We start from the raw sequence: 17,960 nt of genomic DNA on the forward strand, positions 1-17,960 counted from the left end.
TAACCACTAGAGCACCAGGCAACTCCCAATATTCACTGTTAAGAGTTTGGTTTTGTTTTTGCTTTGACAGTGATCATCAAACCTACAAAAGGAAGGTCTGGAGGAACCAACCATCATAGTTCTTTTTGCTCCACCATGGGTTTGCCTAATTTACTTATTTTATTGATTATAGGAAATTGACATATTGGAAACATCAGAGTCACCATTGGTTATGAGTAAATGATATTATCAAAATTATAAAGCAGCTTTATTATGGACTCAAATTCCTCTTCAGCAAAGTAATAATAGTAGTGTGTGTGTGTGTGTGTGTGTATGTGTGTGTGTGTGCCTGTGTATACATATAAACACATATATACACACATATACAAAAATAGTTCACATACATATATACACATAATATGTTAGTTTTATTATTTTTTTGGTTTGTTTTTACTCGAGGTTCATTTAGTATCTTTGTAACAGGAAGGCTGATCCTAGAAAACTCTTCTTATATGTGAAAAATCAAAAATAACCCAAACTAAGTGGCAAGTGAAATAACTGCTTTGAGAAGAAAAAGAATAGTCTTAACATTCATTAACAAAAACAACAAAAAACACACACACAAGAAGGGTTTCTTGTACTTAAATTGCCATTTTCTCTTTTTAATTTTGTTAACATGTATTTCATTGCATTTGTGAATAGGAATAGAGAGTATATATACATGGAACCAACATTGGGGATGGCTATTTGCTTTCTGAGGTGCTCGCAAATGGTGAGTTCTTATATTTTCGAGCTTAATCACAACTCCCTCACCTAATAACTTCATTTAACTTGCATTATCTCTGCAAATTGATCTCTGAATCTGTTTGGCATGATTAAGTCAGTTCTAGTGAATTTGAAACTCTATTATAAGGAGTCATCTTGCCTTAAATGCCCATGGGCTCTCAGCTCCCAAGGGCAGAGACGAAGAGTTCTTCCTCTTTGTGCATCTAACACAGGACCTGCCCAGAGCAGGTACTCAACAAGTGTCTGCTGAACAGAACTGTCTTCATTTACCTAATGGAAAATGAGAAGAAAGGCATTTTTTTATTGAAGAGACTGCCCTAAAAGAAACAAATTCAGTCTTACGTGGATTATACACACTTAAACTCCCAAATGCAGACCAGTGCACCCCTGTGGGTCCAGTTTCTGACTGGGCACTTGGTAGCAGGTCATTCTCCTCACCCATAGGCTCAAACCCATCTCTATTTTTGAACATCTTCAACCAAGTTCTTTCTCCTCTCATCATGTAAGAAACAGACCCACGTCTAGTAATGTTGGGTCAAAGGAAGATATTCAAAATACTGATACTTTAAAAGTTTAAATGAAACGTTAATCAAAGGTGGTTTGTGATGATTTGCTTTCTATGACTCTTCTTAACCACGATGGCAATTTCTTAGGAAGAGCATGAGAGCTCTCTTTCACAACCAAAAAGTTTTCTTTTATAACAAACAAAATTCTTAAAACTATTTTGAGGTTTTAATAATTGCTGGTTGAATTTTAAAAATTGCATTTCAGTAAGGGGTTTGAGGGATGGTTTGTTTTTCTTCTGAATTTTATTCCCAAAAACTTGAATTGATTTTTTAAATTGTTATTCCTACTTCTTAATAGCAGTCTTATGAAAGATGGCTAAACCTAGTGAGATGGGACATGTATTTAGTTAATTTTCCCCCATGGCAATGATAAATATTAGGATAGTTTTCATGGCTGTGTCATAGCTACCTAGTGATGCAGAATTGGCAAGACTTATATGATTACAGAAGTGTGACTTGTTACACATTATAATAGCAACTGTACGGTAAGAACAATGTAAACAGCTTCTCCTTGCAGCAGAGCATCGTTAGAAGAACCACTGCCTTCCAAGTCTGGAAGAGCTTCCTTGTCCCTCAAAAAAATAAGTCCTGGTCCCGTCCAAAAAGCACACAAAAAGACCCCTAAATCGACTCCTCGTTAAACACCCCCCTCAAAAGTTTATAAAAATACTGAAATAACATTCTCACAGAAAAAGCAAAGTCTGAGTTTAGAGAATGAATATCAAGTACATGCACAAAAGCTTTCATTTCACCCGTATATAAATGGCTCTAGAGAAAGATAGGAGAGAAAACTACCAACTACATAACACAGTCTTTGTGGCACCTCACTAGAAGCAGGGAAGGAGGAAATAAATAGTTCATAGGGTAAATCCTCTGTCCCATAGTTCAATCAGGGAGATCCCACAGTGTCACAAGGCAGTAAATGTCCAGATATCTTTTCAGATAACTTCCTGAGTTTTGGAGTGTTCTTCAGAGTGTCTCATCTTGCTCCTTCCAAATGCCAACACAATTGCCTTCAGTGTCCTCAGCCTGAAGTCAGCCTTCCTGCAATACGAATCAGAACCTGTTGTATGGCTGGATCTCATTAAAAAAAATAAGACTACTTCTAAAAAGCAGTTTATCAGATAATTTCAAGGGAACATCTCAAATGATCAGTGCCTTGTATACTCGAGATTTAGAGGGAATTAAAAGATCATGTAGTCCACCCAGCACATGATGTAAATGTTCTGAAATTAGATTGTAGTGGTGGTTGTGCAACTCAGTGAATATACTAAAAACCATTGAATTATACACTTTAAGTGGGTAAATTTTATAGTACATAAATTATATCTCAATAAAGCTGTTTTAAAAGTTGGTGTTAAAAGAAAGGAAACAATGGCTCAGCAGGAACTTACAATAAACTTCATACTACTGAAGATCATGTGCGGCATCCTTACTAATTGTCTTCGATGAGGAAGGAGCTAGAGGAATTTTGGTTAAAGGTCATTGGCGATTTTCTCATCATAGGAAACTATGGAGATTGTGTGCTTAGATCTCCTGAGGATAGGTGGAATGTGGAGGACCAGTCATAAGAGAAAAGAGCACTGGCTTGATCCAGTAGGATCTCTACCTAACCTAATACTCTGTTTATGAAAATGATTCAGTAGGGAGGCAATGGCTGCCCTCCATGACATTACTTTTAGGTTAGGAATGTGACACCAATTTCCCCAAATCCTTTTTCTTAATACACTATGGACTGTTGACTAATAAATTTATCTAAGTCCATCTTGAATCAATTTATATTTTCAGCTTGTTCTAACAAATTCCATATGTTTCCCAATTTGCTTTGGATGATTTGAACATACTTTTTGTGTGGAGGCAAAGCCTGACGTATAGAACCCTGAGGTCCCCATGTCTCTGATATTCACCACCCTCTCCTCCATGATGCTGTCAAAAGCCTTTTTTTTTTTTTTTTTTTTTTAAGTAGGGGCAAGAGTTTACAGCTCTCCTTCTCTATCTACATGTCTTTTGCCTCCACTGCCTCCTCTGAGTTTGGACCCTGATTCTAGCTTGGAAAACTAAGCTTATGGGTATAGCATACTGTTATATTGGATACAAGCAACAGTCAAGGGTCCCTGGACATCACGTCAGTATACAGACACGGAAATCTTCACTGAGTTTTAGAACCCATTCGGTTCAGTTTTATACATCATAAAACTGATGTCCAAGGAGAAGAGACCATTTGTCCAGAGTCACATAACTAGCCAAAGACAAGACTAAAAGTGATATGTCTTGATTCCCAACCATTCTGCCTTCAAAACTACCAGGCTGCCTTGTGGACTCACTGTAACGCTCATCTCAGCTGCTTTCAGCCTCCCTCTTCTGATTTTATCTGTGGTTTGACCAGCACTGACCTCACCGTACTGTCTGGTCTCAACCATGTCAGCTTCATCCTGATCTGGTTCGAACGCAGTGCCTCGGTCAACAACATCCACACCAGCCTGCACCCTGGGCTTCTCATTTTCCCACTTGGCAAAGCCTTTGTCCTTTGCGGCTTTGTTGTGGAACTTGGACTTCATTTTGGGGAAGGTGTGGGACCCTGAGTCCCCCCAGCCAGCCTCTGACCACACAGGCTCGGTCTGGGTGGCCTGGCTGGTGGTGGCCCGCTGCAGCCGCACGGAGATCTTGCGCGAGGAGCCTGTGACCAGCGTGATGGCTCTGCTGTCCAGGTCTCGGTGTCCAGCTGCGACGCCAGGGAACTCGAACACTTCATCCTGCACTGGAAGGGGAAAGAAGACTGTGATTATTGTGATTCATCATACATCCGACTGCTTCACAGCAAACCGTCAAAGTGGGTGCAAACAACAGGAGTCCGACGGGCAAGGACCTAGAGGAACAGACCAGAGGCGGAATGAAATTGGCCTCAGGTGAACTGCATGTTATTGAGACCCGAAAGCCAAAAGGAGCGTGTAGGGTTCAAGGGTCTTTAGCCACTGCTGCTTACCCTGAAAACCTTCATGTATATAATGGCTCTGGCTAGCTTTAGATCCAGAACCCAACCGAAGTGCAGGCATGGAAGGCATGAGCAGAGAGAAATCGCAGTAGGAAAGAAAGTCGAGGACATTACCTGGAGGCAACGAGGGACTTCCAGGCAGTGACCCATGACCGCTGCCCAAGGAGGGCGCCCGGGCAAATCTCCGGCAGGCCAGAACCAGGAGGTCTTTGCACTGTTTATGACAGTTGGCTCCACAGTCTGAAACAACCCAGAGTATCACAGGTGATTAGTGTGAACCGCATGTCAGGTGCTGACCAGGATTCCAGGTTGGCGTTTGGGCTCTCACGCCTCCCCTCCCCCACCCTTGTTTCTGTGTTTAATCTCAGGTCCACAGGGTGTGTCTAGGGCTAGTAAAAGGGCCAGTGGGACTCTCTTCCCTTCCTGGGGTTCCTAAAGTTCTCTCTTATATTTGTTCAGCTGCTTCTTCTACACAGTTCACTGAAGTGCTGGGGAGCAACAAGCAGGGGCAGCCTGAATGGGGAGTTGCCTTTGCCCAAAACTAAATGCAAATTACATGGGACTGGGGTTCTTCTCCAGACCAAGATGGATTCCCCACAAAGAGGCTCCCTGAGCCAGAATGAGGGTGAGAAGCCTCAGCATCTAGTCTCTCCCAGGACCTACAGTTGCCTCTAAATATTTACAGCATGGTGTCCCTCCATTCAGTATTTGTCTACATTTTCTATTCTTCTTCATTTCCCAAAACCTTTTCCAGAGCAAGCGATTATATCTTTTGCTTCCTTTCTTGGCATAGAAACAGAAGACAAGGTGAGCATATGCTCAATAAACATGTCTCAGATTTGACTGTGGCTTGGAAGTGGCATGCAGCAGATTCTGTGGCCTTCCCATTAGATGCTTTAGTTAAGAAAGTAGATGTTAATTGCTACTTGGGGTACAAAATTTTGGCCACTTTGGAAGATAGCAACACAATTACTTCATACGATGAGGGTCCTACATTTCTCTTAGAATCACTGAACAGATATGATCATTTTATAGGGTATATTTCTCTCACCATCAAAGAGGAATTTTCTCATTATTTCCAATACCCATTTTCCCCTAAATGGTCTTGTTTCAAATAGTTTTGTAATAACATCAGGGAAAGATCAAATTGCAATGACATGTCTGGTCTATTTTAATTAGACTTTTCACTCTATGTGTCTTTAAGAGAAAATACCATCTGAACAGAGATCCTAGGGTTTAATTGATTTTCATCTTCACAAAATTGTGTGTGTGTGTGTTTGTATGTGTCTGTGTGTGTCTAGGGGATAAGGGGCAGAAGCCAGTATCTCTGCTGCTTGAAAGTAAAAATTCAAGTTAGACTAAGTCAACTGATTCAGAGAACAAAAGGGAAGGTTTTGTTTGTTTGTTTGTTTTTTGAGCACTAAAAGGTGGCTCCCATAGAGGTTCAAGGAAGTTCCCTGTTCATGTAAAATGACAGCTAGAGAAAAAAGGCATCACAAGGGAACATTATTGATCTGAAGGCATTCTGTGATTAAGATATTTCATTTTGTGGCTTTATTATATTTTTCAAGAGCATTATCAGACTCTTAAAAGAACCAGTATAAACAGTCTGCATAAAATATCCAGCAGTTTTCTGAACACCAATGTGTAATAATCATGTATCTACAAGTAGCCAAACATTCCTATTGCATTTATCAAATATATATTTATTCAATTGCTATAAATTTCAATTAAATGGGGGAAGTATATGAACAAATTCATTGAAAGGGGCAAATGTATCTCCTCTTTTCTCATCATCATCTGTGATTTAGTAGAGGAGGGAATAGCTATGTGAGAGTAGAAAGAAATGCATATGTTTAACAGAAATGAGCATGGGTTTTTTTTTCCCTTGAAGGACAAAGTTCTTATATACAGTATTTCCATTAGGCTTGCCCTCCTCAGAATTCCCACCTTAAATGTGTGCTGATGATGGGCAAGACATCTTAGAGATGGGGGTTAGATGTGTGTGGGATAATAAGTGTGGTTTCCTTGCTCTTTGTAACAGGCGATAAAATTCCAGCCTGGGATCTCCAAAACTTCAGGGAGTCCTTTACTGGACCATTAACTCTTCAGTTGCCGGTAGCCCCAAAGCCCCAATTTCTCCATGATGCCAAGAGCTTTAAAGTTTCCCTCAGACAAATATGATTCGTGGCCCAAAAGTCACATTTAAAAATTTTAACAATGGGAGATTGGGATCGACATATATACACTACTATGTATAAAATAGATAACTAATGAGAACCTATTGTATAGCACAGGGAACTCTACTCAGTGCTCTGTGGTGACCTAAATGGGAAGGGAATCTAAAAAAGAGGGGATATATGTATACGTATAGCTGATTCACATTGCTGCACAGCAGAAACTAACACAACAACATTGTAAAGCAACTATACTCCAATACAAATTAATTAAACAAATAAAATAAAATAAAAAATTTAACAAAGTAACATTTACCTTTGCATTTGTATCCTTGCTTGATTATGCCCCAGAGCTGTAACAAAAGACAAAGGAATGTCAGGGAATCTGGAGAGAAATCTGGAAAGAAAACAAGGCCACAGAGAAGGAAGTCCTGGGAAGCGTGATGCCTGGTAGAGCACAAACAGGATGTAGCTGCTCCTGACACCCTTCCTGTCAGATAGAAGAACCCTCTCCCAGCCCACCCCAGCTGGGGCAATAACAGGAGTTTTGCTTCCCTTTTCTTTCTGGGAGCCAAACGGCAGCTGGGATGGGAAACTGACGTTGGTGCATTTATTGGACTTTGGCATAACGCGCTCTCAGCAAAACTCACAGGGAGACTCTGTCACTCTGCCTTTGATAGCCCCTGGCTCCCTCTGCTTTTTTTAAAATCACACTAGCTGCTCTTGGCGCCCCCTACGGGAAATTAAGCGACCCAAGCAATGCATCCCACTAAAGCATTTGGATTTTGCTTGATTCTTTTCTGAGAAGCATTTCTACCTTGAAAGAATACAGAAGAGGAAAAGATTTTGCATTTGTTCTTGTATTTATTCTCTGCATTTGCTGCATGTTTAGCCTGTGCTGGGGTTGTGGGAGATGCAGAAAAGGCTCAGATTCTGCCAACCAAGTAAGGAGTAGGATGTAGGAAGTGACGAGAGTCTCAGGAGGGATGTGAGGGCCTACAGTTCAACAAGGGAGTGTTTGCCCAGGCGGTTCAGGGGCATCATCCTGGTGGTGGTGTCTTCACAAACCTCTGCCACACTGTAATCTCCGTGAAGAAGGGGACTTCCCACATTCTTTCCCAGGCCTCCTGCAGCACTCGCATATGGGAACCAGGGGCATCAGGAACATACAGTGCTGATGAATTAAACGGGCTTAGCTCAAGTTGGAGAAGCGCCATTTCTACACTTTGAGTGGTTAGGCTAAGTGGCTGATATCTACCTAATAAAATAATTTTGAAAGAAACAGGGCTGGTGGGCTACTGGCATTGACAGGAGTGTTGTTCACAATGTGTTATAGGGGAACAATGCCCTGAGTGGGGGCATCGTGGCCCTAGGAGAGTAGCTGCTGATGTGAAGGGATTCAAGGCTTTGGGAAAGTTGCTCCTTACTCTCTTTCTGACAAGGAAATTCCACCAGTGGAGAGTGATTCCTTTGAGCCTTAAAAGTTATTTGGTCCTTCAGAAAACACTATTAAGATGCAAATGTCTCTTGGGACAGGGCAACACTTTGCCTTGGAGACAGGAAGGATTATTAAGACAACTAACTGGAAGCGAGGCCTCAGGTGCCTAGGATGACTGGAAAAGGGATGGGGAGGTGTCAGTACAGAAAAGGGAAGTGGGTGGGTAGGCCAATCACATCTGTCAGAGCTATAAGGATCTTAACGATAATCCAGTTTGCTTCCCTTTTATAAAAGATGAGTGTGATGATGCAGGAAGTTAAATAATTTGCAAGGTCCCACATCTGGGAAACTTTGTAGCGATGAGAAATCGTTTCCTCACAGAGTCCTTGGTAATAGTAATAACAAAAATAACAATGATAGCTAACATTTAATGAACTCTTGCTATGTGAAAGGCACAGTTTTAAGCTATGTGTAGCAATTCATTTTTTAAATTTATTTATTTATTTATTTATTTATTTATTTGTTTTTGGCTGCGTTGGGTCCTCGTTGCTGCGCGCGGCTTTCTCTAGTTGTGGCGAGCGGGGACTACTCTTCGTTGCGGTGCGCGGGCTTCTCATTGCAGCAGCTTCTCTTGTTGCAGAGCACAGGCTCTAGGTGCGTGGGCTTCAGTAGTTGTGGCACGTTGGCTCAGTAGTTGTGGCTCGCGTGCTCCAGAGCGCAGGCTCAGTAGTTGTGGCGCACGGGCTTAGTTGCTCCGCGGCATGTGGGATCTTCCCAGGGCTCAAATCCGTGTCCCCTGCATTGGCAGGCGGATTCTTAACCACTGCACCACCAGGGAAGTCCCAAGTAGCAGTTCATTTAATGTTCACAATATCCTTATGAGATAGGTAATAATAATTTTCTCATTTTTACAGATGAGGAGACTAAGCTACAGAGAGGTGAAGTCATTTGGCAAGATCTCATAGCTAGTAAGTAGGAAAAGAAGAATGTGAAACGTGTGTCACTTCAGGGAAAGAGAGGAAGCCATTGCTCCTGGGAGTTTTGTGAGTGATCAGAACAAAAGCCGCTGATCTAGGACAAGAAAGGATAAGGTTTAAGAAGCATCCGAATCTCTGGCTATGGCACGTTATTAGCATAGCTGCAGAAACTGCTTGAAAAGATAAAGTCAAGCATGAGTCCCATGAGGCGGGCAAGTCAGGGCGTTGCTTGCTAATGCTTACTTAAGAAGCAGGAGACAACACGAGGCACGAAGAGGCTCTGGGTCAGCGTGCCAGCCAAGGACAGGAGAGGGTACTTCCCACAGTCTTTGACTTAGAGACCTCAGGCTGCTGTAAGACTTGGAGTGACTGTGGTGGAAGGAGCACTGGCCTGGGAGTAAGGAGAACTGAATATGAGTCATGGCTCTGCTGCTAGTGACCCATGTGACCTTAGAGAAGTCACTTAACTTCTCCAGAGCTCAAAATAAGGGAATTAGCAAAATTCTTTCAGCTCTGGAATTCTAATTCTAAAATCAATGTATCTCAAGCAGTGTCTATTTGTCTTCCTTACCCTTAAAATGGAATTTATTCAAAAGCAGGTGGTCCAAGCACTAAAAAATAGTTCCTTCTATTCCCCCACAGTTCCTTTCAATGACCCAGCTAGAGCATGGTATTTATAAATCCCTCTGAAAACCAAAGAGCTTTTTAAAAAAGGTGTGTGAGTAAAGATCAACTCAAATTATAGCAAGGAAATTAAGTATATTTTGAAAAATAAAAAGGGCTATTAAAACTCTGAATGAGTTAATTTCGATAAAACTCCAAAAGCATAAAGGAACACTAAAAAAAGAGAAAGATTTACTCTGAGCTCTGTGGTATGCAACATGTCTGATATCATTTAATCACCACAGCAACATGGCAGGTAAGTCTTAACCCCCTCTTACAGATAGGAAAACAGAGACTCAAAGATGATCAATAATTTGGTCAAGGACATAGATTAATAAGGGGCAGAATTGAGATTCAAAGTCAGAGTTCCGGACTCCAAGTCCAGAGCTTTCGACCTGATCACAGCTGTATCAGAAACCTAGCACCAGCAAATCCGCTCTGATGAGTTGGGGAGGGAAGTGTGTGGAAGCTCCCAAGAAAGCCTACCTTGCTGCTTCTATAGAACCAGAGCCTCCATGGAAGGGAGAGACATCCAGAAGGACTGGAGAGCAGAGACAAGACCTTGAGATTTGATAAGGACCTACCAACTCTCACACCACACCATGGGTCAGATGTCTCAGCCTGACTTTTGGCTGTGCCAGGCCAGGGCCAAACAGATTCCCTGGGCCCCACTCTGCAGGAGAGAGTTACACATGGCTCCGTACCACTTGAGCATTTTTCAGGTCTAGATACAGGCAAAAATTCCCATCAGAAGACAGATACATGAAAAAGGAAAAGTATTTGTTTGATGATAAAATGGTCAGGTGATGCCATCCCAGTGGTGTAGCTGGTAGGAGAACCTCTCCTTCCCTGGGGTGGGCTAAGAGAGCTGGTTAGGCTGCCTTGCCCCTTGATCACAGCAGCTTCTATGATCACGGGGGGCCACCTTTGAGGTAACCACTGCCTCTAATTTACCCATTCTCAGAGGGGTGTGTGCTTGAATTCAGACTCCCGCCGTTTGGCTCCCCAAAGCCAGTTATTCAAGACTGAAAGCGAAAAATGTAATTTCATGGGAGGGTATATGATATGAGCTACGAATTCCATACGGGTCCACAGGGGGACATGACTGCTGAAAGAAGCTACCAAAACTGAGCTGGCATCTGGACAAATGCCACTCACCTGGCTGCTGGGCTACCCTTGTGTAGAGTACTACATTTTCCATCTTACAGTACTTGCATATCACCTAGAAGAGGTTCAGAGCTCGAGGGTCTTTGTTTAACACCAGGGCCAAACCTGACCTTAGTTGCTAAAGAATCATCAGATGTGGGGCAGTGAGGTGTACAGCCTCCACTTGTTGCAGTGGTGTAGGTGAAGCCGGAACACTTGAGTTTGGGTCCCGGCTCTAGTCATTACTGGCTGTGGAATCCTGGGAAACTTGCGTTATCCTCTCTGGACCTCTCTACCTTCATATGCAAATGGGGAGAGTAAAATGCCCACCTCATGGGCTAGTTATGAGGATTAATTACACTAATGCCTCAGGAAATATTTTATTACTGTCAAATGCCGAGTAAATGTTATTTATTATTATAACCGTCTTCTCTTTGAAAAGATTTTTTTTCCTTTCTGAGTTAGGAATTATGGAGCCATATCATGATAGATTTCTAGTGACTGAGACCATATGAAACAAGAACTGAGAGGAACTGGCTACAATAAATATACCACTTAATTGCACTCAGTGATGAATGCCAGGGCTCATTGGGCAGAACTTTTCCCTGGCAGGTATTAACAGACAAACTGCTCTCCTGAGTTAATACGCCTCACCAGCCTTCCCTGTCTTCTCCAGCCCTGCATTCCTAGAAAGAACATAGCTAAATCTGCAGATCTTGCTTTTGTTTTTAATTGAATGTTTGATTTCAGGGAGCCATCATGTTTTACTTTGGATCTAAGGCAGACAATGGACTCTGTTCATGTATCATTTTCCCACATTGTCAGAATACTGCACAAATCACTACTAACAAGAGAAAGCAATGGATAACAGACTTACAAATCCTGCACAGTGTTCACAGAAGGTTGGCTTGAGATAGGTCATCTCCTGAAAATTATGGACAAATCCCGGTCCCATTTTACAGTGTAGTTGGGACTTAGCTCTCAGGAAGTAAGCCATCATTTCATCTTTACTAATTAGACCATCCCTGTGAAGAGAATCAAAGAAGAGAGGGATCTTTGAATACCATGTTGCTAAGTAGTTGCCACACTTAAATCACTCACCTCCCAAACCTTTCTGGCCAAAAGCAGGGGGGGAATGTTCACTTTCCTGTCACATCTGAAAGAGAGGACCTCAAAGGACAGCTTTCGGTGTCAAAGGCTTTCTTAGCAAGCAGAAGATATGTGTGCGTGTGTGTGTATGTGTGTGTGTGTGGCTTGTGCACTGCAGCACAGAAAGTCTTCTTCATTACCAAATAGTAGCTTCCAGAAAGACACCCCCTTTCTAGCCTTTGGCTCACAATAGAGTTTGCAAGAATCAGGTTGCTGGAGAAAGGCAGAAAACTGTGATAACTGGACCTACCATTCTCAAATTCATTCTGCCTGATGTCATCCGGGCCACTACCATTGGTAATCTTTTCATTCATGTCTTACTGGCTCACAGACCATTCACTAGAGTGATTCTCCCAGATCTTCTCCACATAGAACCTCTGGCTGCATCTACCACCACACACCCTGACTTCTTGTTTACCAAAAAAGATCAAATCCATTGGCGTAAGGGAGCTGCCTATTGCCTTCTCTCCACACCCTTCCGTGCCAGTTCAGAATCCCTTTATATCTCGGCGGTCCTCTCTTGGGGTCATCCTCCCATCCCCAACTCTCCAGCCTCTCCAGGACCATGCTCCTCCTGCCGCATCTTGTCACCCACTCTTTCCTCTGTTTACAAATACACTCAGGACTTCCCCTCCTTAAAAATGTCTTTCCTCAATCCTGCCTCCACTTCCAACATTTGTCTTTTCCCTCTTTCTTCTCTTACTCCTGAAGTTTTCAAGAAGAGTACTCATTAGACATTTTTTCCATTTCTTTCAATTACTCTTTCCTCCATATAATCAGGTTTCTAACCCACCATTCTACTGAAACTGTCACAGTGACATCCTCAGCAGCCTTTTCTCATTCCTTGAACTTGACCTCCTGGCAGCATGTGACATGGGACAGGTTTCCTCCTTTTTGACACTCCCTCCTCCACGGTCCCCTGTGATTCCGTGTAGCCCTGGTTTCCCTCCTGCCTCCTATGCTCCTCCTTTGCCAGCTCTTCTGCAGGATCCACGTCTTCCTTTCAGCTTCTGCACGTGGGGAGAGGAGTCCCTGAAGTTGCATTCCTCAGGCCCCCGTGCTCATGTTCCTCTAAACTTTCCCATCAGAATGTGCTCACACTCCTGGAACTCCAGCTTATGCCACTGGGCTGAAGACCTAACAATCTACATCTCTTGCCCTAACCGTTCTCCTGAATCTGGGCGCCATATCTTTGACAACTTGTTAGAATCTTCTCCTGGATGGTCCACTCTCCTCTCAAAATCAACATATCTAAGCCTGTCTGACAAAAGAAATCATGTAAACTATGAATACTTTAAACCTTCATTTTTAGGGGAAAAAAGTTTTTTTAGGAAAAAAAATATATCTGCTGGGACAGTCTCTGTTCCAAACAAGAACCGGCAGAGAAACAAAATGAAGACTGGGAAGTGATTTTAAGTTCATGTTCTACGAACATGTCACTGACAGAAACAAACTGAGGGAAGAAGTGGGTAGTTAGTGGGTAACTTAAATTTTATTTTATAAAGGAAGTGTATGTTTCTAATAACTTAAGTTTATTTTAAAAGTATTCTCTGTTATACAATGAAGATGGATTAAGGTTTTAAGACATTTATGATAAAGTACCAAGGCTTTAATTTTCGTTTGATTCTCACATCAACAAAAATATTAGAGAATTTTAATGTGATATAACTTGGACATTTAACCAATACAAAATCCAGCATTTCATTACAGATGATTTTTTAACTAGGAACTAATCTCACATAATTAAAAATGAAGTGATAAAATTATTAATGCCAGGGTTTCTTGGCAAATTTGTTTTTTAAATCATTATTTTTTTTAATGATCCAGGTTTTAGCCTCTGAAGTTATTTAATCTCTCATGAATCATTTGAAGCTAAAGAGAAATATATTTTTCCTTTGTTTCTCAAGACAACCTTTGAACTAGCAAAGGAAAAAAACAAAGCATAAACACTTCTTGGCTATCTGCAGCCATCACCTGCTCTCCTGAAGATCGTAAGTAATCTAAAAAAAGGTCTTACTTACTTGATGACTTTTAATATTGCCCCCGGGTGCACTGATGCTGAGGACTCCACCATGCTAGATTTAACTATATTTAGTCTCTATTCTTTTTTAATTAATTAATTTTTGGCTGTGTTGGGTCTTTGTTTCTTTGCGAGGGCTTTCTCTAGTTTTGGCGAGCGGGGGCCACTCTTCATTGCGGTGCGCGGGCCTCTCACTGTCGCGGCCTCTCTTGTTGCGGAGCACAGGCTCCAGACGCGCAGGCTCAGTAGTTGTGGCTCACGGGCCTCGTTGCTCCGCGGCATGTGGGATCTTCCCAGACCAGGGCCCGAACCCGTGTTCCCTGCATTGGCAGGCAGATTCTCAACCACTGCGCCACCAGGGAAGCCCTCTATTCTTTTTTGATGGAGGTTTTGGGGTTGATGAACTAGCTAAGTTGCAGCAGTAATATCGGAAACGGAGAGCTGGGCTAATTTGCAAGTGAGCACTTGTACTTAATTAACACTGATGATGTGGTCTGCCCTGTGATTCCATCCAGCCAGTCATGTTTGTGGACACCAAGAAAAAAATCAGTGAAAAGACACCTTAGACACCTTTCATCAATACACTAGGATCAACTCTGCCAAGACGTAAATTAAAGGTTTCCCTGCTCTCCTTTCATAGTAATTTTCTGCTTCGGGACAGTTGCATCACAATATAACAAAATTAAACTTACTGATCTTTGTCCAGCACACAAAAGGAATCCAAGAAGGGAAAATTGGCAGCTATACTTTCAAAGTCCTCTTGGGAGATGTACCCGTCCTGGTCATGGTCATAGTTTCTAAACACAGACTGCAAAGGAAAGGCAAATATTTATTGAATGACTATTTATGAATCAGCCTCTGAATTGTTATTGGGAAAGCAACGATAACTCGCATATTATTCTTTCTATCAAGGAGCTTGGAATCTAGTGGGAGATAACAAAATTGAGGTGCCTTTATGGTATAATGAGATAAGTGCAACGCTGAGGATAAAGACAGAGTGCTGGGGGAGAGGGGGAAGGGAGATTTTAAAATGTTTCCTGGAGAAAGCAAGGTCTAAACTGAGACCTCAGGGTTGAGTAGGAGTAAGGCGTGGTGAATTCACAAATGCCAATACCATGACAATAGAAAATGAAACTTTAAAATGTTAAATTATCTCAAAAATTAAAGTACACATTTAATGCAATTGCAGTCAAAATCCCAGTGGGAATTTGTTTGAAATGAACAAATTGATTCTAAAGTTCCTATAGAACTGAACATGTTGAGAATAGCCTAAAATTGTTTAAGATGAGGAGTAATGATCTCAGGCAAGGGAAACAAAAGGAAAAACAAACAACTGGGACTGTATCAAACTAAAAAGCTTTTGCACAGGGAAGGAAACTATCAGCAAAATGAAAAGGCCACCTACTGAATAGGAGAAGATACTTGCAAATGATATCTCTGATAAGGGGATAATATTCAAAATATACAAAGAACTCATACAACTCAATATCAAAAAAACAAACAACCCAATTAAAAAATAGGTAGAGGACCTGAATAAACATTTTTCCAAAGAAGACTTACAGATGGCCAACAGACACATGAAAAGATGTTCAACATCACTTATCACTCATCTCAGGGAAATGCAAATCAAAACCACACAGAGATACCACCTCACACCTGTCAGAATGGCTATGATCAAAAAGACAACAAATAACAAGTGTTGGTGAGGGTGTGGAGAAAAGGGAACCCTCACGTACTGTTGTTGGGATTACAAATTGGTACTGCTACTATGGAAAACAGTATAGAAGTTCCTAAAAAAATTAAAAACAGAGCTATCATACAATCCAGCAATTCCACTTCTGGGTATTTTTTCCAAAGAAAACAAAAACACTGATTTGAAAGATATATACATCCCTGTGTTCATTCCAGCATTATTTACAATAGCCAAGATATGGAAGTAACCTAAGTGTTCATCAATAGATGAATAGATAAAGAAGATGTGGTATATAAATAAAATGGAATATGACTCAGCCATAAAAAAGAATGAAATCTTGCCATTTTTTGACAACATAGATAGACCTTAGGGTATTATGCTAAGTGAAATAAGTCAGGCGGAGAAAGACAAATATCATAGGATTTCACTTGCATGCGGGATCTAAAAAACAAATGAACAAACAAAAAAAAACCAGAAACAGACTCATAGACACAGAGAACAAACATGTGGTTGCCAGAGGTGAGAGGAGTGGGAGGATGAATGAATAGGTGAGGGAAATTAAGAGATGCAAACTTCCAGTTATAAAATAAATGAGTCATGGGATGGAAAGTACAGCATGGGGAATATAGTCAGTAATATTTTAATATCATTGTATGGTGACAGATGGTAACTAGACTTATTGTGGTGATCATTTTGTAATGTGTAGAAATATTGAATCACTATGTTGTGCACCTAGAACACTTAGAAGGTCAATTATATTTCAACTAAAACAATGACAGGTAATGAGGGGCAACGTGCCCTATCAGAAATCAAAGCTACATTAGTCAAAACAACATGGTATTGTAACTTACTGCAGAGAGTACAGTCCAGAAACAGATCCACATGTATGTAAGAATTCAGAATATCAAAAAGTATCTATTCAAATCCGCAGGGAAATTATGGGTTATCTAATAATTGCTGTTGAGTTAAATGGCTGATAATTTTATAAAATAAATTGCCCCCAAACTAAATTCCAGATGCCTTAAATATTTTAATGTAAAAATAAAGTTATAAAAAACCAAAGATAAATAGATAAAAATATTTTTCATATTTTATTATCTTTGAGTAGGAAAGACCTTTCTTAGGATGACATCCAAGTCAGAGGTCATAAACAAAAGTATTTCATTACAATAAAATGCAAAATATCTGAATCAAAAAAGCTCAATTAACAAATTTAAATATAAACGACAGAGAAAATCATTTGCAACACATATGAGTGGAAAGACACAACAGGAAAACAGACGATCACCAAAGTAAAAATACAGATGGACAATACATTCGTGGAAAGACATTCAATTCTGCTAGTAATTATAGAAATACTAACGAAACTTTTTTTTTACCTCTCAAATTGGAAAGCATTAAAACAATTGATAATTTCCTAGGGTTATGAGAAAATAGGCACTCTCTTATCAAGTTGGTAAAGCAAATAGCCACAATCTTTCTGGAGGACAATCAGTGCTTACTCTGACACAGCAATTCCACTTCTAGGAATTGTTCTAAGGAAATAACTGAACAAGCTTGCTCAAAGATATACATGTATATATGCGTGTGTGTGTGTGTGGGGGGAGAATAAACTCGTACAAGATGATCTACAAATTATCAGTGATTAACCCTAGACAGAAGAAACATCAAGTACTGAAAGTAAAACTTACTATTTTCTGTTTTATGAAATGTTTTAATATTCAGCTTTTTAATTTTTCAATTTTTTATTTTTTTGCCACACCACATGGCTTGCGGGATCTTAATTCCCCAACCAGGGATTGAACCTGGGGCCATGTCAGTGAAAGTGCTGAGTCCTAACCAGTGGACCGCCCTGGCTTTCTTTATAATCAGAGAAAAATAAAAATTTTTTCCATTGCCCTCTGCTAAATTTTTCCACTGCCCTCTACTAAATTGGATTTTCAAAAAGTTTGTAAGTTCTGCCTGCAAATACATGTATGCAAACATTTGACTTAGAGTCCAGTTATAATGAAGCAATCTTTCTTTCCCCTGTGATTTCTTTTTTTTAACATCTTTATTGGAGTATAATTACTTTACAACGGTGTGTTAGCTTCTGCTTTATAACAAAGTGAATCAGCTATACGTACACATATATCCCCAAATCTCCTCCCTCTTGCGTCTCCCTCCCACCCTCCCTATCCCAACCCTCTAGGTGGTCACAAAGCACCGAGCTGATCTCCCTGTGCTATGCGGCTGCTTCCCACTAGCTATCTATTTTACACTTGGTAGTATATAAGTCCATGCCACTCTCTCACTTCGTCCCAGCTTACCCTTCCCCCTCCCCGTGTCCTCAAGTCCATTCTCTATGTCTGCGTCTTTATTCCTGTCCTGCCCC

The 17,960-nt window shown here is 41.0% G+C and overlaps 1 protein-coding gene across 2 annotated transcripts in view; it reads right to left on the bottom strand.

The window, feature by feature from the left end:
- Positions 1-610: 610 nt before the first annotated feature.
- Positions 611-17,960, bottom strand: part of RASGRP3 (RAS guanyl releasing protein 3) — a 103,971-nt gene continuing 86,621 nt past the window's right edge. For both annotated transcript variants that reach the window (XM_059943613.1, XM_059943611.1), the window contains 6 exons: positions 14,586-14,701; positions 11,602-11,749; positions 6,817-6,853; positions 4,438-4,563; positions 3,725-4,089; positions 611-2,375 (listed from right to left, as the gene is read on the bottom strand). In XM_059943613.1, coding sequence (XP_059799596.1) covers positions 2,367-2,375; positions 3,725-4,089; positions 4,438-4,563; positions 6,817-6,853; positions 11,602-11,749; positions 14,586-14,701 — 801 coding nt within the window. In that variant the 3' untranslated portion in view covers positions 611-2,366. The remainder of the gene's footprint in view (positions 2,376-3,724; positions 4,090-4,437; positions 4,564-6,816; positions 6,854-11,601; positions 11,750-14,585; positions 14,702-17,960) is intronic.

This window comes from Balaenoptera ricei, chromosome 13 (assembly GCF_028023285.1).
Source record: "Balaenoptera ricei isolate mBalRic1 chromosome 13, mBalRic1.hap2, whole genome shotgun sequence".
NCBI lineage: Eukaryota > Metazoa > Chordata > Mammalia > Artiodactyla > Balaenopteridae > Balaenoptera > Balaenoptera ricei.